This window comes from Epinephelus lanceolatus, chromosome 3 (genome assembly GCF_041903045.1).
Source record: "Epinephelus lanceolatus isolate andai-2023 chromosome 3, ASM4190304v1, whole genome shotgun sequence".
Lineage (NCBI taxonomy): Eukaryota > Metazoa > Chordata > Actinopteri > Perciformes > Serranidae > Epinephelus > Epinephelus lanceolatus.
Genome location: NC_135736.1, coordinates 7,917,845 through 7,943,689, shown reverse-complemented (window position 1 = coordinate 7,943,689; position 25,845 = coordinate 7,917,845). Strand labels below are relative to the sequence as shown.

General features: G+C 41.6%; 1 protein-coding gene across 9 annotated transcripts in view; it reads left to right on the top strand.

The window, feature by feature from the left end:
* Positions 1-25,845, top strand: part of apbb2b (amyloid beta (A4) precursor protein-binding, family B, member 2b) — a 67,345-nt gene that overhangs the window by 31,665 nt on the left and 9,835 nt on the right. For 5 of the 9 annotated variants that reach the window (XM_033623781.2, XM_033623780.2, XM_078164236.1 and 2 more), the window contains exons 5-13: positions 7,798-8,042; positions 10,087-10,218; positions 10,803-10,874; positions 12,752-12,802; positions 13,795-13,880; positions 14,292-14,352; positions 18,277-18,423; positions 19,002-19,129; positions 23,933-24,047. In XM_033623781.2, coding sequence (XP_033479672.1) covers positions 7,798-8,042; positions 10,087-10,218; positions 10,803-10,874; positions 12,752-12,802; positions 13,795-13,880; positions 14,292-14,352; positions 18,277-18,423; positions 19,002-19,129; positions 23,933-24,047 — 1,037 coding nt within the window. Of the gene's footprint in view, positions 1-3,258; positions 3,418-7,797; positions 8,043-10,086; positions 10,219-10,802; positions 10,875-12,751; positions 12,803-13,794; positions 13,881-14,291; positions 14,353-18,276; positions 18,424-19,001; positions 19,130-22,895; positions 23,002-23,932; positions 24,048-25,845 lie in introns of those variants that run through there. The other 4 variants (XM_078164243.1, XM_078164240.1, XM_033623785.2 and 1 more) reach the window with 3 other exon arrangements.

Below are 25,845 nucleotides of genomic sequence, written 5' to 3'. Positions count from 1 at the left end.
GCCCATGTTTCTGGTCTGAAGGAGAAACACACCTAATTGTCAACATTTAGAAACACTTGGCTATCAATAGGTTTTTGGAAATGTGCAAATATTGCATTGCCAACCTTTCAAGGAAGTGGTTGAAGGAATGAAAGAGGGAGGCTGTGTTTGTGCAGCCAAACAAGTTTGCCATCAGTGGAAAACTTTGAAAAAGTCCTGTTGTGATGCAAAGACGCAAAATGGCTCAAGTGGCTCCAGCTGTTACACTTCTCCATATTTTGATCTGATAAACAACATTATAGGGTATGTTAATCAGAGTATGCACGATTGCATGTGAACTGGAATGTTAGTGGACTGTTTTCATGAGACGTGGTAACAGCTTAGCAGGAAATTCATCTTTTTCAGAATATGTGTCTAGACCCAAAACTGTCCCTATACCTATATTTAGATGTAACTTATGGTTATTATTTTTCATCTAAACTTGATCTATGAAACGTAAAAGAAATACTGAGGTATGCTAACGCCCCTCAGAACTTTCTTAAAGTGTGCTATGCAGGGATTGTCGGTTAACATTTTTATCACCCAACATTTAAACTTGGGCCCTCCTCCCTACCCTGCTTGTTGTAGAAATGTTATATTTGTTGTAATGGAAAAGTTGATACTTTAGCTAGCTAACTAAGCTAACTGCTGGCACCAGGTTAGCTCTGTGTCGCTCTTCATCCTTTCCGCAAGTGCTTGACAGTGAAAAAGTCAGTGAGATGTTTTGAGTTGAGCTTTGTCTGCCTGATGCTTCACCTTGTTATATTTGAGGGTTTTTGGGCCTTGAGTCCTGATGCCGGTTGTTATTACTTGGTCACTACCTTTTTACAAAGTCCCGACCTCGCCTGCACACTGCTCAGGGGTTTCACGCCTATAAACATCTCGCTTCTAACAAAACAAGAAGAAAAAAAGAAAATACAGGCAGAGTCTCTGCAGATAAAAAACACAGCCACACACTTCTAGTAGGTCATAAATGATGATTGAGAGGGATCATTTTTATAGGAGTCTATACATTTTTTTTTTTTTTGTAAAATCTTGCATAATATACCTTTAATCCCAAAGTGATGTCTTCAAATTTCTTGACAGTTCAAAAACTAGCCTGAGCCTAAGTCTATTAATCAATTAATTGTTTGAGCTGTAAAATGAAGTTACTGTACAGTTATTAGGAATCGGTTCTATCTTTTGATCTTCTGAGAACACAAATATGTCTTAACTTCATTAAATATCTCATTATTTATCAGTGTAATTACCTTGAATTGAGGATGACTATGCTCATTGTTTTTCCACACTGTTTGATGATACAGTGCGTACAGTAATGCAGAACTTTAGGGTGGAATTTTTAACTGAAGTTAATTCCTCTGAGTCATCACCTCCTGTCGTGGGCCTCTACTTTCTTAAACTTGCTTGTTGCCTACCTCTGCATAAGGTCCGTTAAAGTCTTTGTATTTCTTTGTCAGCGTTATGTAAAAATCTGGATGTTCACTTTAATTGGGCCCTTAAAACTCTCTGCCTCGTGCTTTGTTGTAAGACATATGAAACACATCCATCTCCTCTAAAGCAGCCGCCCCGACCTCTGACGTGAGCTCAGCTGTAAACCATCCTCTCACACTCTGTGATAGTTGCAGTGCTCTGAGCTGTTGAGCATTGAGTCGCTGCTTTTTTCTCCCAGAGTGCTTCTCCTCCAGCTCTCTGATGACTCACTGTCCCTTTCAAATCGAAGGCTCTGAGCATCTGTGTATTTCATTTCTCTGCAAGTATGATTACGAGCAGCTTGTCCATAATTTGTCAGAATTTACTTTCCATGTGTTTCCGTGTCCTAATTTCCTCTTGCTTGTCTAAAATTATATTCCAACGTAATAATTCTCTTATGGGAGAGCCTTATGTTTTGTGTAGATCAGTGTGCACATTGACGAGCCGAGGAAGGGGGACAAAAAGGAGATGTCGGTGGCACTGCAGTCTTTAGTTAAGATGTATTGTCCCCTGAGGATTTGCTAAAGAGTCACTAATCATGCTTCTGGCATCATTCATGTTGAATTTATCAATATCTAACACACAGTCACCCATACTGCGGCGCCCTCCTCTCTGCCCCTCTCTTATATTGACAAAGCCATGTTGTTTTCCCAGGTGTGTGTCAGATTCCTCTGTGGATGTTGCGGGTTAGAGGGCCAATACGACACTGCTTTCACACAGAGGGGCCAAAACACACACATGCACACACACATATATTGGGTTTAGGAAGGTCATTTAAAGGGGTCCTTTGCATTCTCACACAACAGCATGCATTGTAACGGCCCTGACACACCACGCTGACAGTCGGCTGTCAATCAATGTTGGGCCATCGGTGTGCTTCTGTCGCCCTAGTGGATGCAGTGTGTCCTGCACCATTACTCCAATTCAACATTGGATTGTATTGTTAATGTGCTAACTAGCATAATGACAGTCCTCTGGTTTCCCTTTTTGAATCATGAATCTAGACTACCGTCATCTGCTGCTGTGGGGAGTTATTTCCTCTCACGCAGGTGCAGAACGTACGTGCTAGTTGGCTGTTGGCTGTAGTCTTTGCGGTATGTTCATGTGCAGCTATTTGGCTGAGACACCGGCAACATGAAGCGACGCAATAATCGACTTTCATTGCCGCTACTTCTCTGAAGTCAGTTTGGTGTGTCTGGGCCTCAACACTAGCAAGGAAACACTAGTTGAACGTGGATAAGTGCAGCACATGAGATTCTGTGTTCATTTTGGCATCTTGTGTCTTCTCCCATCATCAGCCCTACTGTATACATCCCTGCTCCTCCTCCTTGCACCTCCACTGTATATGATACTGAATGAAAGATGATCTGGGGTTGCCAGGACAACCAAGAGAGGCTACAGGAAAGGTGGGAAGGAGGGGAGAAAGTGATAAACATAGACATTTGATAAGGATGCCAGATTTTTAGGTTCTTTCCATGTTGCTTGTGTGTGTGTTTGTCTCAGGACAGGAAAGGGAGGGCAGGCTTATTTGAGCTGTTAATGTTGCTGATGCTCCAGATAGAGAGGAAGGAGAGACAACAACAGCAAACATAGCTCAGCTGCAGGGGATACACAACCTCCATCTCTCCCACTCTCTCTCACTGTCTCTCTCTGCTCATGCTTGCACTCCCCCTCCATTCACTCTTTTCTCCCTCTCTTCTCTGCCTCCTTTTTCACATCATGTTCTCCGTGCCTCTCTGCCTCCCCTCTCTTGCAGTGTCCCCCCCTCTCTCCTCTGTCCTCTGTCCTCCCTCTCTCTCTCTCTTTCTATCTCTGTCTGGGGTTCTCTGTTTGGTTACAGCACTGGGTTTTGCTGTATGAGAGGCAGCTAGCTAACTATGATGCTGGGGAAAGACTACATGCTGGCCATTGTGATTGTCAATTACGAGGGTAGGTGCATCTGTCGGCTGGAAACTACAGTGTGAGGTTAGAGTTTGAACGCTGTCTGAGTGTGTGTGTCTGTGTGTGCACAGGCATGGGTATATGTGCCAACACAGGGAAGAAGTTTGTCTCTGTAATGATATCGTTCTCTAAATCTCTGCAACAGGAGTCTGATCCGTGCATGCTGTATTTGTGTGTGTGTTGTGAGTGAATGTGTGTGTCAGTCTTGTCGTGGTGGGATGTTTGTGTGGTGTCGTTTGACAGAGCATGTGTATGTGTTTTGCTCCACAAGCTCACTGCTCTCCCCTCCCCCCTCCGCTCAACTCTACTCTGGCATGGAGCTGCATGCTAACCGAGGCTATCACAGGCTAACTGCTACGTAGCTCTGCTGTGGCCCATTTCCACATGCTGCATAGGTGCATGCCAGTTCTTAGCCTCAGTGTTAGCATGCTAAAGCTTTTCCCTCTAATTCCACACTTGCCACGGTGCTCGCAGTGGGTGACACTGCCAACTTCGAGGCACGATATTCCATTCGAGCCAAGCTAGGCAGAGCACTAAAAAAGCCTGAGCTCTCCCTCTCTCTCTCTTTTCCTTGTGTACGTACATGCTTTAATCCACATCCAGCAGTCTGTTCATCTCATACTGGCACCCATTCTGTGAGTCACCATCTTCCCTCTCGCTCACAGCAGGCATAGACACTCAGGTTCCCTCTGTTGTAGTTTTTTATTTGCTCTGACCTATTTTTTTGCTCATAAAAGACTGCAACTCCCAGAAGGCAAAGCTTCACAGCTCCTTGCTCTAAAGCACAGTCGCAAACCCCAAGGGATGTCTGCTCCCCCAAGAACGTGTGTGCGCATTTTACTTTGTGGGTGATCTGTGTTTTATTAAATAAACAAAGTCTTAATAAGTGTGTGTGTGTGTGTGTGTGTGTGTGTGTGTCTGTGTGTGTATGTCTGTGTCTGAATTCCATCTTAATCTGGACCAACCCAGTCGTCATGATGACATATGGCCTGCTGTCGTGGCGACAGGCCCATGGGCTGTGTTTCATCAGCATGGTCAGCAGTTCGAGAAGTCTTTGTGCAATCACATACATAGACACACACACACACACACACACACACACACACACACACACACACACGGCACCAGCTGACCAGTCCCTTGGAGCCTATATCACCTTTATGAGTTGCTACACCACCTAATGCAGTTTCGTATCGTCTTTACTACCTTTGCCACTACATCAACTTCACACACACAAAGAAGCCATCAATTGTTCTATGTGTGTGTGCGTCATCTGGCTTGACTGCCAGGAAACTGCAACCTTCAGATGAGAAGACATGTAGTACCAGTACAAGAGGGACAGAAGACACAGTGATATAAAGCTGCATTTCCACTGCATGGTGTGGCACGGCTCGACTAAACTTGCTTTGGCACGTGTTTTTGGGGGAAAGTTTTCCATTAACAAAAGGTGTGGGTTATACCTGGTACTTCTTTTGGCACCAGCTTGGTTGAAGTTCCAAGCGAGCTGAGCCGATTTCAGCAGAAATATGCGCAACGCAGGACATCCTGCACGAACCCACCATTTTTATAAGTAAAGCAAATGACAGTAGTGATGGCAACATTTTTATTCACTTGACCCAGAACCACACAGTGGTCAACTGACGAAGCATAGACATTCCTCTAATCGGTTGCAGAAGAAAAGATCAAGTGAGAGCAGGATGGAGCAACATAGGTTTTGTCACACTAAAAATGATGTTCCCACGGTTTCTAGGGCTGTATTCAATGACCGAAATCAATTGGTCGATGGGGGAAAATTATCTGCACTTTATTTCTAGATTAACTAAATCGCCATGGTGCACTGAGAGCACTGTACCTGGTAGTGTTGTGTCCTTCATGTTTGTTTTCTCCTGTCACAGGGCTCGACATTAACACTAGCACAGGGCAAGTAAACTCTGTTCAGGCAGGTGGAATGCCTCGAGTAAAAGATAAATGTGATCTCAAGTGTAATATTACCTGAAAATAAACTGCGCACTGTAACGCTTTTCCACCTGAGCTGTGTGTGCAAGTCTGTTTCATCACTAAATGTTGAACGGGACTGAAAAATCTGACAACCTGGACCTTATAGAAGTAAACTTGGGTTGACGATGTCATATACGACATAACATTATTTACGTTAAATATCTCTGTATTGCTGCATGCCAGAGAGACAGTCGCTATTTTTGGCTCAGGAGCTAAGGTTAGCCATCCTGCCGCTCCAACAATGGCTCCAGTATGATCGTATCTGTTTCAGGAATTTATAATCCAGTCTTGAACTGCAGTGTCTTTTTGGAGACTTAGTAAATAATTCCATAATGATAAATCTGACATTGAATGTCTTTGGTGATTATTTATCTGTTTTCGATTAAAGATGAGAGTTGGACAATGTTTAACTTAGGGTAAAGTGCTGCGCTTGTGTGGAGAAGGGGCGGGACAAAGACCAGCCATCAGAAAGGACAAATATAAGTGTCTAACAACAGCGTAGAAAAGAAAACCAGCACCAGAACACCAGCGACCATCTGACCAATGAGAATTTGGTCGAACATGAGCATATCAATCAACCAATGGACCAGCCGACCAGAAGTTTACAGCCTTACCAGTTTCACATGAGTTTTACATGCCGTTGCTTTAACGGTCAAGAATCCCACCTGCATGGACAGGGTACTGTCTGTAGTGGAAAACAAAATCAAGAAAAGTTCCTGGTACCAACAGTGATTCAAACTGAGCCGTATCATGCAGTAGAAATACAGCATTAGTATTCTGACTCCATCACCACACAGGACCTGTGTGTGTGCGTGTGTGTCTGTGTGTGTGCGTGTGGGTGTTTTCAAGGCAAATGCTGTATTTCCTCTACATTCTATCAGCGTCAAATAAATTATGGTAACAGCCATCTGCTCTATATGCTGCTACGGTGTTCTGTTAGGGAAGTCTAAATTTTATGTGAATCCATACGTGCTGAGCCAATACGTCTAAGTTAATCAACCTTTAGTGTTTTTCTGGTTTTTGAATTACAGTAAGTGCCGAGTGCCTTTTAGACCAGAGCTAATAGTTTGTGCAGGAATATATTAATTTCATTTTAAGATGAATATTTCCTGTCCTTCCACTATATTAAGTAGTCCATGAAGCTATGTAACTTTTAGTGTTAATAACTTATGTTGTTTCCACATGTGTATTGTAAGTAAATATAAAACAAATAAACAACAGGGATGAACGATTCATCACCCACACTGCCAAAAGTTAAGCTTCACTGTCAAAATGCGACATGAAGCATAAATTGAGATTGCAGCATTTAGTGCTTTCATTTCCATCACTGGCAACATGTCATTAACTTTGTGATGTACAGAAAAAGAAGAGATGGACTCAAATTAAGACTTGAGGCTGATTTATTTGCAGCAACCTGTATAGCTGCAGACCTGGTGCATATCTTAAAAAAGAAATGGTGCAAATGATGTGCCTGGCTCTGTTTTTGTTGCCTCCTGAAATCATTTCCATTTCTAATGTTTTGATTTCAGTGTTAGAGGTTTTCCAGAGAAGTCTCTTTGACCTCTATCTAACGTGAGTGCTCTGCTCTGCATAGAAAGCATTTCTTGTTTTAGCAGGGGGAGTTGTTGTTGTGTTGGCATGAATATTTGAGATGATCAGGCATGTGGCATCATCCCGGGCAGCTGGTTACTCCACCCATTTCTAGATTATAAATCTTGTATCTGTGACATAACTTCTGATTTATGAGCTGATAAAAAACAGTAAATTAAAGAAGCCATAACAGATCATACACCCATGGAAATGAGAGAGCAGATTTGTTTGGGTTCAGAGAAGAAGCTAATACAATTACGAGGGCTAGAGAATAATAAGTCCTCATTTGTGTCATGTTGCATAAATCTTAATATATTTAAATTCTGCTTTGGGCTTGCTAGTTGGACTGCATCTGATATATGTTTCTCTGTTGGAAATATGAGAGGGATTGCCTGTGCCTCTGTGTATCTTTGTGTATATTTAGAAGTTGTTATTACAAAATGTTTAAAAATGTTTAAGGTATGTACGTGGGTGTGTTGCAGAACATAAAAACGGCATGTAACATGTTTTACCCAGTTGTTGTCTGTGGAAAGACATGGATTGTTAAAGGACAGCTGCAGCAGATGCTGGTAATCCCAGTCAGCTGTTATTATCACTCAGTATATGAGTTTGGGAGGGTTAACTTCCACTTAACAGGGGCCAAATCGACCGTATGGAAGAAACATTTATATTCTATGTTTGTGTGCAGTCACAGAGGTCTATCACTTTATTGTATTTGTGCCTTTTCCCCTTTGATATCAACAAACCATCCAAATGTCTGTGTGTGTGTTTTTTCACCAGATATCTGGAGTGAACAATCATTCCAGACAGACCCTGACCTGCCTCCAGGATGGAAGAAGATCACAGACATGGCCGGTATCTACTACTGGCACATTCCTACAGGCACCACCCAGTGGGAGAGGCCTGCCACCCGCCCAGCACCCACTGGACAGACAGAGTCCCAGGCCCTGGGCGACCACACAGCCTCCACACCACGTAAACACTCCCTGGGCTCACTCAGCCCCTCACCCACTCCTGACCACGAGGTGAGGGACAGAACAACAAACTGACACACACGAGCATTTGCCTTTTTGTTATTGCTGTAATTGTACATCTGCAGTTGTTCTGTTAAACGGAGATCACACAAGATGGTTTAAGTGATGGCAAACAGTTTGTTAGCCGGTCTGGCAGCGGTTAGCCTCAAACTGGAGTTGGAGTATAGTTTCCATTTTCCAGTCCATTCACAATGTAAAGAGATGATGAGAAGCAATGGGAAAAATAACAAAGTCACAGAATTAAATAAACTTCCATTTGCCAGTTACAGTAGGCAACTATTAATGAATATTATTGTTATTTGTTTGAAAATTAAAATAGTCATTAGTCTAGATCGAAGCTTCTGATGAGCATTAATCAGTAAAACTGCAGTTTGTCCTGTATCCTGTCTGTCAGATTTCATCTTCACCTATGGCTCTTGACAAAACTCTGATGGATATCATCGTGGAAAACACTATTTTCTAACAAGCATCGCACTTATACCTCTACTCCACCTACATGGAATAGGTTTAATTCCAGTTTGCACACCTGATTATGAACCGTTGGGAGCATTTTGACCAAAAATAAATTGCTTCAAAACCTGAAGAGCTGGTTCCCAGCTGTAGTGAAAAAAAATGACAGGTTTTGCATGACCTGAACCCATGTGAACTGTGATGAACTCCATGAGTGTATCTGATTCTACAGGTTGGAGAGAGAGGATGGAGAAGTAAAGTAAAAAATTGTCTTCTCATCATCATTAGTTGGTCCATGCTTGTTTTTTGGGTAAAAACAAATATCAGTAAAACAGAACAAAAGCTTGCAGGTAACTGCTGCTACTACTGTTTACTTTCATTTCACATTGTGCAACACCCTCCGCTGAGGGTTCATGGTAACAATGGTACTGCTCAAAACTGGTGGAAATACATTGTTGTTTCGCAAGATAGCACCAAGGTTTCAAGAATCCTGAACCTGAACCCGTGCTAATTTGGTGGAAAAGTGGTATTAGTTGATTTTTGTCATTTGTAATTGTGGCATTACACCAATGTGGTGGCACTGTATTGTAATCAGCACAGTGCACCGGGAAAGGCGCTGCCAAAACTGCCAAAGAGGAAGAGAAGAGCCGTCTTTTTTTTCTGTAGCAAAGTGGGTACCAGCCCTATAAACGCAAAAGAAAGCAGATGTGGTCATTATTAGTCTCCTTTTCACTGCCATTCAGTGTTTAAACACAGTTTTATGTCACCAGCTGTCACTTTCAAACAATGTTGTCAAAGTTAGCTCAGTGAAATCTTTGCAGTTCGGTAAAGCTGTAAAGATATTCACAGATTTGAACTTCCTGGATCAGTAACTCAAAAGCAAAGCGTTGTTAAAACACAAACAATGCCTCTTTCCAACTGTAGCGAACGTGATATCTCATGAACACCTTGAGTGAATTTCTTCAAATCTGGCACAAATGTCCACTTGGACCCAAGAAGAAACTGATTAGAATCTGGTGGTCAAAGGGTCAAGCATACTGTGACTTCCCAAAACATGTTGTTGGCCATAACTCAAGAGATCATACACCAAGTATGACAAAAATTGACATAAATGTCTAATAGGATAAAATGAAGTGATAACATTTTCTGTGTGTTAAGTTTCCACGTTTTCACAGACATGGATGTTAACTGTAAGTGCGATTTGACTCATGCACAGAGGCATACAACCGCAAGGCAGCAATTCTAGTTGGAAAAAAATTTCAGTAACTTCACTCTTATACGGTGTAGTGTCCCCCAGTCACTATACACACATATAATTATCAGAACTCCTAAAATACATTGCCAGAAAAAAGTGTTGGAGCCACGATACACATGCACATCTGTACACATGATCAGGATGGCACCACTGGAAAAAAAAAAACAGCACATAGCAGAAAATTAATATTAGAGTGGCTTTTCACATGTGTGGATATTGTACACTCTGTTGCCACTCTATTAATTATGCCTAGCTAAAAGAAATGCAGTCTAATACGACAGTCTGACTATAGATCCTTCATTCCTAAATCTATTGTGTGTATCTCTGTAGTCGTGCCAGGCAGAGGTCTTCTTCAGGGCATCAACTCGTTCAGGCAGCACCACTTCTGACAGCTCAGTGGAGCCTCTCTCCACTCACGAGCCCACCCTCACCACATGTGGATTTGTCAACAGCTGCTACTTTGTAAGTATCCACCAAATGTTTTTTTTCTGTTTCATTGTACCTACTGTCTGTGGTATTCTGCACATTTTGTACAAATCTATTTTAAGCCTTCATATGGTCCATCTAGACTGGACAATATATGTGTCTAATTGTTTTTCTGTAGTCCTGACTGAGATTAGTGGAGGATTGGCAGAAATATGCAACAAGACAGCCGGGTAAAGAGAGTGAGACACAGAAAGGACCATCAATACTGCAGTCTAGCAGCAGAACACAGGAATACAAGAACACCGAGTCAATCAATCAGTCAATCATGCAGAATGATGGAGGGAAGCGGAGAGAGGAAAGGAGATTGATAGAGAGGAGCATGGTGTAGATAAAATATTGATCCAGTGAGAATGGACTGATGTTGACAGATAGATGTGCCAGAATGAGATCCTGGCACATCTATCTGGAGCCACTGACATGCAGTCTACTCGACTATTAGCTAGTGACACCAGAGCCAAAATGGCAGATAGACTAATATGGTGGATGAATTCTCACTACGGTAATTTTAGTCATTTTTTGATCCTTGATCTCTCTTTGTCTCCCTTTCTCTCTCTCCGTAGCCTCGGTCCACATCTCTACAGGGGGTGCCCGATCCAGAGGGTCGCTCACAGCATCTCGAAGATGAGGAAAAGGTAGGCTACTTCAAAACTTTTCATGTTTCTATCTTCCTTGCCTGCCACTCTCCTTGTTCTCTTTTGGCTCAAAAGCCTTGAGTTGTGCTTTTATATCTTCCTGTCTGTGTGTGTGTAGCACAATAGGGCTAGGTATCGGTACTTGTTACCTTTTAAGGTATCAACAGAAATAAGCCAGCACCAAGAGTATCAAAACTTCTCCGGTCAATTTGTACCCAGATCCAAAAAAATGCTATTTGTATGGTTCTGCTCACAGCCAATCACTGCAAGCATTCTGCGATTTAATGTGACGTGATTGGCCCACTGCTGCAGCAGCTACAACCCATACAGTTTGTGGTGTGGTGAAGTTGAGCACAGCGAGTTAGCAGTTTAGCGTGTCAAGATGGTATTTTACACAACTGAATGCTTCCATTCACATGATGGGTACTGACTGAAGCAGAAAAATATGAAGTACTCTATTGGTATCAGTATCACTTTAAGGGTACTGGCATTGGAGTCTTGCTGTCAAATTCTTTTAAACGATACCCAGCCCTACACACAGATACAACAAAAAAGATACCTATAGCATCAGTATGTGTGTGTATATTACTGTATAGGTATGTCTACTTGTGTGACATACAGTGCAGTCTGTAAGTTTTTGGACAGTGACATGTTTTCATTTGTTTTGGCTTTGTATTTCAGCACTCAGGACAGTGTGACATCATTGACGTTTGATTAATAGTTTGTCTTTACTGGTGCTTTTTCTGTCATAGTTATAGTGATACTCAGGGATGGATTACTGAAAGGCCCAGAGGCCCAAAGTGTTAGGGGCCCCCCTGGCCTTCACCTACAAAATCTCACTTGAAGAGAGATGTAACCAACCTGGAAGAGACTGGAAATTACCGCAGAGAGATGCAAAACAGCTACAAAGAGACTCTCATCAAAAGGGGCAAAATAACAACAAAGACACACAGAAAGACAGCAAAGAGGTGCTAAACAGCTGCAAAACAACACGAACAGACTTTCAACGAGTACAAGAAGGGGCAAAACAACTACAGAGAGACACAAAATGACAACAAAGACACACAAAATGACTGCAAAGAGATACAAAGCAACTACAACAAGACTCAAAATTACTAAAAAAGTAACAGAAAAAGACAACGAGACACAAAATGACTACAAAGAGACACAAAGCAATGACAAAGAGACATAAAATGATTTTAACAAGGTGCAAAACAATTACAAAGGGACTCAAAATGACCACAAAGAGACCCAGAACGGCTGTAAAGAGACAAAGACACTCACAACCACACAAAGGGGTAAAACAACCACAAAGAGACAAAATTGCTTCAAGAGATGCAAAACCATAGAGAGATGCAAACCAACAATGAAGTCCATGTGTGTTGTTCCTTTGTATGAGAGCTGATGGGGACTTCTGCATATCTGTGCCCAGGGGCCCATGTCTCATTATCTGCCCATGGTGGTACTCTTATGTTTTTCTTGTTTTTTTTTGCTGACTTTGCACATAACGAGCTGAATGTCGGATCCATTTCAGATCCATCATCCAGAAAATAATGTCACTGTCCGAACAGCTGCACTCTATGTCTGTATTGTTCAAGTTTTACTAATCAAGAATCAATAGATTCTCAGCAGTGAGGTGAATGTTCAATAGGAGCAGCAAACACTTGAGAAAACATTTTCAAGTCTGGATCGACAGCTTTTCATTGAAGAAATGTTCTGCTGGGTGGCTCCTTATTGCAACAGGCACTCTGTGTGGAGTGAGCTAGTTGGCTAACAGCCCTCTTCTGTCTTTCTTCCCTCGCTCCCCTCCCACCTTTGACCCCCAATCTTTGCCCCACCACTGTGTGTGTACATGTGTGTTTTAACGCTGTATGTAGAAACAGGTGTGGAGTGATTTTGGCGGAAAGATTGATAGTGAAGTGTGGAAGGCAAGTATAATGCACTCAATGGGTCTTGGTCTATCCTCACCCACTCTTTGAGTGTGTGCATTTTAATGTGCTAGAAAATCACTGTCTGGGCAAAAGCATGTGTGGCTGATGCTTCAACATAAATGTAACTGCACCAACCACAGCATTTTGTCACGCCTGATATGTTAAACACCTCTATCTGGCTGCAGCAACACAGTCGACAGGTTCTTTCTTTCTTTACTCATGTGGCTAAAACATTGTCATCTTTCCTCCTGCTGGCACAGATCTGAATGTGTTTGCACACACAAGTGTGTGTACATGCTATGTGTTAACTTTCTTTCCTTGATGCAGCATGCCCCATTACACATAACACACCGATGACATTTCAGCATTCAGCAAGGCCATTCCGCCCACACTTGGATGCATGCTGGCATATACTGTGTGGGGTCGAAAGATTTACATTTGGTTTCTGCCAGCTTTGTGTCTTTTTAGCCCCTCTCCCACATGCCCTGTATGCGAGAGTGTTATGGCAGCTATACATAAGAGTGTTATGTTAGAACGGGAGCCAATTCGATTTTCTGTTTAAGATCCTCAGGCAGTGTGGGGGTAAGATTTCTGGATATCTGCCATAGCTGCAGTTGGCCCAAAAGCACAAAACTGCATTCACAAGCTGTACAATAAGTGAACTGTTACAAGAATAATATGAATTAAATGTCCTCGTGCATTAATAAAAGGTTTTCAAAATACATCTGGATCACTTTGAACTGCATTACCACACAACTATAAAGTGTCTTAAAATAAAATGACAACAAAGCTCTTATCTGTCTGGAGTTATGTCCTGTGGGAGTTTTTCTTCCCGTTAGTGAATGACAAAAGGTTTCAGTTTTAGCAGACAATATTACAGGTTACATGTGTGAAAGGGGCCTTAGTGTTGGTTGCCTTTTGGCCATAGATTGTGAGTTTTATTTTGGAGTCACTTTGCACTCTCTGATGATGTCACCTGTGTGCACCAGGACCTGCAGGCAGCCACAGTGAACCCTGACCCCAGTCTGAAGGAGTTTGAGGGTGCTACGCTTCGCTACGCATCACTCAAGCTAAGGTGAAATACCTTCACAGACACACACATACAGACACAGACACATGCGCACACACATGCAGATAAAAGAATCAAACTACCTTTGTTCATAAATCTCTGCAAGCAACCAGACTTGCAAGTAGATATCCAACATATTTTTTCGTTCTCTGTCTTGCATCTAGTTTTGTTGAGTTAGTCTCTCTAATCTTGTATGTAATCAGTGTTAGATTTAAATGATGTCAGACAAAGCAGGATGTTAGTTGTTCTACTCAGGAAATGGCTCCATGTTCCTATTAGTACAATGACTGCCAGTAGCCTTTACATGCAGGGCAGGAACCTTGTCAGTAAAGCAGCTAGTGGTTGCAATGGTAATAACAGCACACTGCTTCTTCTATAACTGCAGCCTTTTTTTTTTTTTTTTCCCCCAAATTTCAGGAACCGTCCAGCAGTGGAAGAAGAGGAGTCCAGCAGTGTCAACAGTGACCCAGAAACAAAAGTAAGGAGCCTTTCCTACACTTGACTTAACTGCAGAGACATGTCTGTGTTTGTAATCCGTGGTATAAGTCATAAATAGGGCCGGGCGATATGGAGAAAATTAAATGTCATGATATTTTTGAATGAATGCCTATATATTGATAATACAGTGATATTGTAGGGTCGGTGCTTTCACAAAATATTTACACAATGAGATTTTTTAAAAAATAATCATCAGTAATGTGGATATAATGACTGAGTGAGTAAAGGCAAATAATAGAACAGCTAGAACAGTCTGGTAAGTTAAGAAAATGACATCACTTTACTGTAATGCAGCCTTACAACACTTATGATATTACTATATCCAAAGTGTAAGATATATTGCCCAGCCTCAGTCATACATTTCCCTTCTATTCTATTGTTATGTATCTGTTAAGAAAATGTTCAGCTGTAGTACCTTTACATTTCTAAATGCTAAACAAAAGTTAATTGTAGTTTTTTTGCTTGTCAACCTGCTGCCTTCTTTGTGACTTTTCTGTGTTGCCATACCGTAAACTATAAAAAGCTATATATATATATATGTCATTGTGGTTACAGGCCCGTAAATTTTTTTGTTCAACTTTAATTCAATTTTATAAATTCAAGCCCTTAAAAGTCCTAAATCTTAAATGTTAAAGTCTTCAACTTGAATTTGTGAGGCCTTATTTTTAACTAAATTTGATCGAATTTATCCATCCTATTATTTCTTTTGTCAAAATGAGTCAAGCTTCTGCGTAGAAGTCTACATTTCAGATGTTACACATCTTTAAACGTTCCACTGAATCTAATACTGTCTTGCACCTTTTGGAAAATTTTAGATTAACTTATTGCACTTAAATAATGGTACACTACATAAAATCTACCTCTGCTTGGGACTGCATGTGTACTACTTACCAGTAGAATTTAACTGGAACACTTGAATAAGAAACAGATTATCTGTGCAAAAATCAGTCTTAACTTTGGTTAAAAATTATCTTGAAAATGTCATAAAAAGCATTAAAATTTAAGTTTCTCATACCCGTAGACACCCTGGGCTTGAAGAATACCTCCACTTGTGGAATGTAATGTTTTGCAGAATCTAAAGTTACTTATATTTGTGAGTTATGTAATCCTACTTTTAAACACTGTAGAATATAATCAACATTCCCAGCACACACGGCCTCTTGCCTTGAAATGATTCTGTTTGTATGTTTCAGTCTGTTTATGTCCTCAGCCTGTTTGTTTACTGGTAGTGTTTATGTCGATCACAGTGGCTGTCTGTGGTCTCATCTGTGTAAAGAGATATCTAAACAATACTGCCTCCATGTGGAGGAAGCAAGAAGTGCAGCTCAATGCAGCACACTGCTGCATCAATTACCAAGACCTCTTAAACATTCAGAGCGGAGATTCAAATGAGACATTTTAGGTTTTTAATCACAGAGTTAGGCTCAATAAAACAGGGCTTGGTAGAATGCCATGCCCATTCAGCTGATTCCAGCAAATGTCAGTAGAAGGTATAAATTAATTTAGAATCCAACTAATTAAACAGAAAAACAGATGAATTATTTATCTGATTTGCTACAGAGTCGTTGCATTTTGTCATAAACTGCAGCAGATTGCCAGGAGGCTAAAATACATTCCAAGGTGTGTGTGGTGTTCCCACAATGCCACGGTGGCTGAATAGATCAAAAAGCACTACAGATTAGAGTTTAAAGCCAACTTTCAGCTTGATGACGTGGTGCTGATTTGGCTGTCTACTGTCTGTTTCCCTCTGAGTGTTTGTCTGGCAGAAATTCACAATCCTTAGCAACAGTGACACTGTGATGAATACCAGACACAAACACAGATCTACAGTCAGGGCATCTGGTCCAGAGCACACTCTGAGACACACACACACACACACACACACACACTTCTAGCAAATAGTCCACTGCAGTATCGAGAGTTGAACATTCCCATTTCTACCGATATAAAGGAGTGAAATATAAACGTCTCACTCAACAACAATTTCTATCCGTCAAAGTCTAGAAGACTGAGCAGATAACTGCAGCACACACACAAACACACACACACACACACACACACACACACACATACACACACACACACACACAGATACACACACAAATATGCAGAACATTGTTTACTATTGAAAAAATCATATAAGCTGTGATAAATAAACAGTTATACCATACAGGATTGTTAGTTACTGTTTGTAAACAAGCTCAGCAGTGAAAGTAAAAGCAGACCCCAGCTTCGCTCTCATTTAGCATTTTGCTTTGCTATATTTCCTTTTTTCTGTGCTTTATCTCTAGGATGGCGGTTGCCTACAGTCTGGCACCTGGTCACTACCTTTTTATAAAGCTCTGACCTCACCTGAGTGCTGTGGGGGAACATGCCCATAAACGTCCGGAGCACAGAAAATAAAAAGAATATAAGAAAATACAGGCAAAGGGCAAAGTCTCTGAAGAAAAATACACTGCAACTCACTGAGCATGTTTCATAAGTGATGACTGAGAGGGTTTATTTCTGATGAGTCTATACATTTGTTTTAGGAAAATCATGCATTAGTGTATCTTTTAAATCTAATCTCTTACAACTACATTAAAAAAATCCCTGATGCAATATTGCAGTCTGTGTTTTCATGCAAGTTTACATTGCAAAGATGATAAAATAATGGTACATTGTGCAGCCCTACTTAGAATATGAGTTTAAAAACCTAGCAACCCTTATAGAGAGGCATACTCTAAGTAAAGCTATTGGTTGGGTGTGACACAACTGACAGTTCATGTGTCATGTAGCTGCTGCCACCTGCTGGTCTGGATCTGTGACACAACTGTCACCAGACTCCTGACAGTAGAGAGAGATGCATGCACACACACTGTGTGTGTGCATGTCCACACATGTCTGTATCCTGCCTGTGTGTGAATGAATTACGCACCTGTCAGCTCCACTCAGCTTTAAGTCAGCACTATAAACATCCCCACACTGAAGACACCATGTTTCTGTACATCCTGCTGTGACATACTAAAACTCTGTATGTTTGTGTGCGATCAAAAAGAACAGTAGGTAGACATCCTATTACTGCTTACACACGACAAACATGTTTCAATCTGTTTGATATGAGCACTTGATTCACAATATTGATATTTAAAGTCACTCAAAAAATGACCATAAAGCCTTAATAGAGCCTAAAATTAAAAACCTATTAGGTCAGTGTGCACAAACTGGTGATATATCTGTAGCCCCCATTACACTGCCTGTCCAAGGCGGGAATTTCACAGCATTATACCACCTCGCTTTTCTATATAAATGGTACAATTGTGGAATGGGAGGACAGAGTTATATTGCCTTAAAACTGGCAGTGGAGGTGATGGAAGTGATAACAGCACCAAAACAATGTGTATATGAAAGGGACAGTCGGCAGGACAGGACTATAGACGGTGTGCAACCCATTGCCAGGAGATTTGTAAAGCAGCTGATAGCAGTTAGCAGCTAACTCAAAAAGGTAGAGTGTCTGAAAATGTGTGCAAATTGGAGACACAATGAGGTCCGAGACTTCCTTACCTTCCGAACAGAGGGCAAGACCAGCCAACATTTAACAGGGATGGAAATGATTGTTATTGACATGCTATGCCATTTTATTGTTTATAAAGCGCTGCCGAGACGTTTGACATATGCTAGAGGTTCACATTGTTGTGTTACATGTCACTCACATCACGCCTCTTTTGCTTCTGGGATGCCAGCATGCTGTCTGAAATCACACACTGGAGTGGCACGATGCCACCAATGTTTGGTTCTCTGTAAAAATGCAAAGGCGACATAAAGAAGGAACGTTGTAGCAGCTCTAGAGCGCAATCTGTGTGTATAAGTGTAAGTAGTGTGCTGTATATATAACAGCATCATTGGTGTGATTGTGTGTCTCCAGTGTTTTGCAGTGCGCTCTCTGGGATGGGTGGAAATGGCTGAGGAAGACTTGGCTCCTGGAAAGAGCAGCGTCGCTGTTAACAACTGCATCCGACAGCTGTCCTACTGCAAAAATGACATCAGAGACACCGTCGGCATCTGGGGAGAGGTGAGGAAGAGAGCATAGTGTGTTTTCATGTGTGTTTCTGTGTTTTGTTTTGGCCCTAAAATAAAGGGTGTCAAGCTTTTAGCAGAGGAGGAGTGCTTGTACAGAGGCAGGACGATGAATTCAAAGGTAAGGGTGGAGCATAGATAGAGCAGCAGAAGCTAGCAGGGGCAAGAGTCTCCTGAAATATATGTCAAAAGATTGAGGGAGGAGGGGAGAATGAAGAGAGGAAAGTGGAGCAACGGTATGAAGTCTTTCCCTCCCTCTGCTGTGGTTGTGTTTAATGTGAAGTGACAGAACAGAGGGAGAGAGCTTCATCCTTCTTTCAATAACCTTTCATCTCCCACCCCCTCTTTTTAAGGTTTGATCATTTATTTAGAGACACACACACTCACATACACACTTAGGCACCACACATGCACACACAGGCAAATAGACTTTATAGGCAAGTAAAAGAAAGCACCTGACCTTTAGAGGACTACCTCTTGCAACGTCTTGAGCTGCAGGAAATAAGGATTCCATGTTTTTGTGATGAGATCTGAAGAATTTGTGTGCATGTGCGTGCCTGTGTGTGTTTTCAGGGGAAGGACATGTACTTGGTCCTGGAAAATAATATGTTGAACCTGGTCGACCCCATGGACCGCAGTGTGCTTCACTCTCAGCCAATCGCAAGTATCCGGGTCTGGGGCGTTGGCCGGGATAATGGCAGGTTAGTCACCGTGACAACCACATTTCCTTTTTTTTTTTCTTTCTTTAAATATTGATTAATCCAGTTTCCTTGTCTTCATGACTAATCATGAGTGTGTAAGATGTGAGGCTGTGGTTTTCTCAGAATGCATGCTGTGCTCTAAATTGTCTTTAACATTTTTGTAGAGATGCACTGATTTATCATACGAACATCGGTACCAGCAGATATTCGCCTTGTTTACTGCCATCGGCCTATTGGCAAATAAGATGAAATTCTGCTTTGGCAATAGCCAATGTTTCCTGTCTAATGACGTCAATTTTGCACAGGCGAAAAAGCAGGCGTGAGACTAATGGCGTCATGTCCTCTGGGGGACAATACAAACCATGTTTAGGATGACCCGAGATCTGCCCAGGGTCACCTTTGAGACAAAACTCACTATTGTTGCATCAGGGGACACACCTTACTTTTCCCCTGGTAGTGCTACATTGAGAACAACAAATGTGTGTTTATATTGGCAGAAGAAGAGCTAGTTAAAGTTAGCTGTTAGCAGCTGATGGAACTATCCGCTAACGGAGATTCCACTGAGTTACAATATGATGGGTTCAAGCTCTATTTAGTAAAAATGTTTATTGGACGAAAGTAAATAATAATCATATCATGATGTGTTCAAATGTAATCTTGTAAAATGTAGTTTTTGGCAAGAAACTTGAATAATTACAGCTGTTAGAAGGAGAAATTTGTTGATGTTTTCACAGTAATAAAGAACATATATTAGAGATGGCATTGTGATATTTTATATATAGTAAACAGACTTCTGAAGCAGCTATTTTTTTTTAAAGATTTTTTTATGTGAAAGAAGTTTATATAAAAAGTTATTTTATGAATTTGTGTGATTGAATTTGTGCTCATTCAAGGTAGGGTAATGAAGGGCTAAATGACTGTAAAACACTTATTTGTTCCCCTGGCACAAAAGGGGGAATAATTAACAGACACAAAATAAACAAAAACAACAACAACAACAACAAAAAAACGTTGATTATTGGCTGATGACCAAAGGGTTATTTTAAACATGAATGAACATGAACAGAATTTCACATAGTTTTCACATTTTCACATCTCTTCATTTCTGTAATGTAATGGCTGACTCATGTTCAAGTTAAGACACGTATACGTGGACGAAGCCTCTTGTCCGTCATTTTGTGCATATTTGTACACGTTTTCTGAAAGCCTAAGGATAAGGACAAAACGAAGCAGTACCACCTGAGATCATAGAGGCATTGTAGTGTAGTCCCAGCAACATGCGAGCGAAGAGCACGATGAAGACAATATAAAAACTACCTAACGTAATGAATCTGTAATATTGTGAAAAGAATTCTCCGTCAGAGGCAACAGCCATCTACACCTCTGCCTCCATTAGCAGGTACATTATTATGACCTCCTCCACAGTCACTATGGTGTCAGTAACTTTTGGCTCTTGAAATGTAAACGGAGTACAAATATCCTGAGAGTGTTATTAACCAGTCATCCAGGTCATGACTCACTAAGGCTTTTGTTATCTGGGTTTAAGTTTTTAAGAACTTAAATCGATAGATTAGTCACTAATGTAAATGAAGTCAATGGCACGTCACAGCTACTCAGTAAAAGGTCAGGGTAACAATTGAGGGCAGTGGACGGGCGCTGTGGTGACAGGCACAAGAGAGGAGTTAATGATTGATGATGAAGGGATGCTAATGAAAGATTAATTCATCAGTACAAAGGACAGGATGAGAGGCAGAATGGCCTTTATTCTCTTTCACCACAAATCCCCAACCGACTATCCGTCCCTCGCTTTCACCTCAGTTTAGCTCAAAGAGGAATTTACAGACACAGTGTGGCGGTGCTGCTGGGTGACCAGCGAAGGGCGCTCTGCACTGCTGCTGAATGCACAACAAGAAATGTAGGTTATCAGGCACAGCCAGGTGATGTGGACTGGAGAGGTCGGCTGCTGTATAGTTGGAGCTGGCACGTGCGAGAGGGAGTGCACTCAGGGAAAGAGGCAAGGCTAAAAGCTCTTGGCATATGCAGAGCTGCAGAATTCTGTTGCCTCAGGGATCTCTCTTTTCTCTCTTTCACACACACACACACACACACACACACACATGCAGCAGTGTATGTTACAGCAGATTCATAAGATTGCCCTGTCAGATAAAAGGAATGTGTGTTTTCCGAGTTCTTTTCAAGCATCCACATCTACATATAGCAGGAGAGTCGGAGCAGTGGGAATACCTCAGCTGCAGCAAAGGGAGGAGGAGGATGAGGAGAAGGAGGTGGTTGGAGGGAGGAGGAGTAGAGGGGGGGTTATGGCAGGAGAGAGGGAGAGAGGGGGGATGAAGCTGCCAGAGGGGGAGGCATGGTTAGTGCTCACTGGGTGTGGAGCAGACAGGTTGAAGAGTGTGTGCACGCCTGCAGTGTCACCAGGAACAGATGGCGTAAGCGTGTACAGACGCTCCCGTACGCAGGATTACCTGCCAAAATAGGAAAACAAACAGCTGTGAGTATATTTATATACCTTTATCTTACTTTTGGAACCATCACTTCTGCTGTTATGTTTTATTGCAAAGTAGCAGAAAGACAACAATGAGCTAAAAGATCAGGCCTCAGTATGTGGGAGAGGTTGTAGTTTGTGGATTGATTTTTTTTTTTACAGACAGTGTGAGGTGTGCATGCCACAATTTAGAGGAACTCAAGTGGAGTGTAAAAATCAGATGTGTGTGTGTATGTGTGTGTGTGGTGGTTAATTACAAATAGATTAGGTGATAAAGGAATCGTGTTAATCTGAATCTGGTGTTTGAAAAGCTTCAAACAATGAAATGTGCAGCAGTTCATGACTAAAAGATTTTTAGTTATTGTAGGAAATGTACATCCAAATTTCACTTCACAGTTTATATTTCAGATACTTGAGATGTGTGTGTAGGGACGTAAAACATAGCAGTGACTTGCTGAACATCTTGCATTTAGTTTTTATTTATTTATGGGTTGTTGAACTGTTTTGTTTAAAGATACGTGATGGAATTTGAAACCTGGAGTAAGGATTCTCCCTCTATCGCTCTCCCTCTCTGTCACACACTCTTACACCCTTGTGAAAGACTGGAGTGGTTGTGTCAGTACAGGAACTGTACCCCGGTGCCCCCCCCCCCCCCCCCCCCCATGTGCCATGAAACTCATTATCGCCATAGGGATTACACATTCCCACAGCAACCTTGACATTTTCAGGGGCGTCGGCATGATGATAAGATTATATTAGAAATGAGATATCACCCCTCCCCCCCTCTCTCCCTCTCTTTTCTTCTGACTTTTATCTTCACTCTTCATCTGGGTGTTTTATTCTGCCCTCGTCTTTGCGCTTTTATCTTTATCGTGTACGTTGTTGCAGTTCACTTCCAATTTCCTCCCCCAGTATTTCACTTTCCTCCCATTGCTCTTACTTACTCCCTTCTCAGTAACTTCTTTTTTATGTGGCTTTTGGAAACTCCCAGTCCTTTCATTTCGTTTAAGAAACACAAACCGTCTGCAGCCAATTAAAGCTAATTGCGCCCATCCAACGCATCTCTCTGTCCTGCTATTCCTCTCTTCTCTCTTTCCTTCATATCTTACTTAATTTCTACCTTGAGGTTGAATAAAAATTACCTGCACTGCTTCTTTGACCTGTTCTAGTTCTGTCAGAGTAAAGAAGATGACAGAATATGTAACCTATTGTGATAGTGTGTGAGTGTGTGTGAGTGCCTGGTTGCCATCTCTTGTCCTCCAGCAGGGGGCTGGTATGAAGATTTTTTTTTTTGTTTTGTTTTTTACCTCACTTTTATTTCTACTAACTGGCTTCCTTTCCTCCCTTGCTTCCTTGGACACAGAGAGAGGTAAACACATTCCTTCCTTTCATCCCTCCTACAGTATCTCTCCATCGTCTCCGTCATTCCTTATTGTTTAATTTCCTCTGCGTCTCATTTTTCTCGTCTTCAAAGTGGCTCTGGATGTACTGTAGCATTGTGCACGCACACTCACAGATGGAGGAAGTAAAAGGTGACCTCCTCTGTCCTTGTGTGTCTACAGGCATTTTTTAGAGTACACACACACACACACACACACACACACATGCACACATAAACAAACAGGAATCTTTTCAGGAGTTTCCCCTAAGGGGCCAGGCTCAGAAATCTTGTTAACCCTCAGGCCCGTGTTTTTTATTGCATGCCATATTGAAGCACACAGCTTGAAGGAAGTTATTTAGATTGGTTTTATGTGCATTTCTGAATGATGTAAATCAACGTTCGTACGTGTGTGTGTGTGTGTGTGTGTGTGTGTGTGTGTGTGTGTGTGTGTGCTGTTCGGGTTTAATTTGTCGCAGCTACATCTTTATTTCTCCCTCCCTCCTTTTCCCCTTCCTTCTTCTTTTCATTCCTTCTACTCAGCGGACTTAAATAGTTTTCAGCTCCAGTGGGCCCAGGGGAAAACTTCTTCCCTGCTGTCACTCATTCAACTCCCTCTTGCATCACGCTGCTCTATTGATCTCTAGGGTCCATCAACCTGCGTGTGTGTGTGTGTGTGTGTATGTGTGTGAATGTGTGTCCTGTTGTCATCAGACTGATAAAGGTCAGTTCATCTCTCATCTGTCTCTCAGAGCTGTCAGAGTCAAAACTGGACACACTCACACAGACATGTACACGTCGTTCTTCTTGTCTCTGAGTAGTACTGAAACTAGTCCATCAAACTCTTTTTCCATCATCATCCCGCTGATGTCTTTTCCTTCTTGTGTACTTTCCTCATTGACACTGTTTTCCTCTTTCCCAGGGACTTTGCATATGTGGCACGAGATAAAAACACCAGGATCCTGAAATGTCATGTGTTCCGCTGTGACACGCCAGCCAAAGCCATTGCCACCAGCTTGCATGAGATCTGCTCCCGGGTAAGTGGTTCAGGTCAGAGGAGGAGGGGCCTGGAGACACTAGGCCAAGTTTGGATTTGGCAGATAGATTCAGATGAAGCTCCAACTCATTGTGAGAGTGTTTCGTCTCAACAGCGAGGCTGATGGTCATTATCACAAGTCATTTTACAAAAAAGTGGCACAGATATTCTTTCATTCATTTACTCAAGCACCAGTGGTCATGATTCCAAGCAGCAACCTCCAGGGCTGAAAAATGAAGACAATGCAGACGTGCCAAAAACTGCAGTTCCTCTTATGACCACTTGAGGCGGGGGAGAATTTTTATATAACTCACATGTTTACATTTTACTAAGACTTAAAGTTATACATGATTAAGAGCATGGCCGCTTTGAGGGACAGATGGGCGCTGTTTGATGGCAAGTCGCTATTTCAGTGCATTTTAAGTTCATGAAAGTTAACAATAATGTTTTCATCACCTAAAAAGTTTTGTTGAGAGTTTGGTTTGACTAAAGGACCCTTTAAGTCAGTTTTTCTGGTAAGTAAATATTATTTTAATGGTTTTAAGCCTAGTTTTTGCAAGCAAAAATTAGCATTGTCACATATCTGTAAATGCACCGTGCTAACTAAGATAGCAGCTGACATCATGGCTAACTGCACCCTCTCATCCAAATATGGTCACTCCTGGCTCCAAAAAAACCCAAGATGGCAATGACCAAAATGCCAAACTCGAGGCTTTAAACCAGGAATACACAAACAAACAGGTGACGTCACGGTGGCTGCATCTAATATTTATACAGTCAAAAGAGAGACTACATTCAAAATGCCCATCCTCAAGAGTGCTAGTATTGTTTTACCTTTTCTGCTATTCCACACCCCAGGCACACATTTAAATCTAATCTGCAGTCTAAAAACAAGATTAAACTCATCTAAATTTCAGACCCAACAAAGTTTCTTTCTCCCAAAACACAGTCATCATCAGAGAGCTTTCTCTGCACGTCCACTCTAAGATGAATGCAGATTAATGCAAACAGGGTTAGAGTATTCAAACCATGTTTTTGTTTTATTGTGTCTGCTTTTTACTATGACTCGCCTGGAATTAATGGACTTTCCTTTTATTCCCAATAAAACACATTTATCATTTTAAGATTTTATCCAACGTTGGAGAAGACATTTAAAATCTTTCTATATTTATGTAGACCCATAATTTGGTGCTGAATTCCATTCCGTGTAGCATGAAAGGGGTTTTATAACTTCTGATATCAAAAGATGCCTTGCTATGTTCAGTGACTTGAACAAAGTGTGTCCCCAAAATGTCATTTGTTTGAGGAAAAAGGTGGAAAAGAAACCTTTTGTCCCTCTTCTCATCCTTCATGCTAATACCTACTGTTCCACATTTTACAGTCAACATACAGTACAGGCCAAAAGTTTGGACACACCTTCTCATTCAATGCGTTTTCTTTATTTTCATGACTATTTACATTGTAGATTCTCACTGAAGGCATCAAAACTATGAATGAACACATGTGGAGTTATGTACTTAACAAAAAAAGGTGAAATAACTGAAAACATGTTTTATATTCTAGTTTCTTCAAAATAGCCACCCTTTGCTCTGATTACTGCTTTGCACACTCTTGGCATTCTCTCCATGAGCTTCAAGAGGTAGTCACCTGAAATGGTTTTCCAACAGTCTTGAAGGAGTTCCCAGAGGTGTTTAGCACTTGTTGGCCCCTTTGCCTTCACTCTGCGGTCCAGCTCACCCCAAACCATCTCGATTGGGTTCAGGTCCGGTGACTGTGGAGGCCAGGTCATCTGCCGCAGC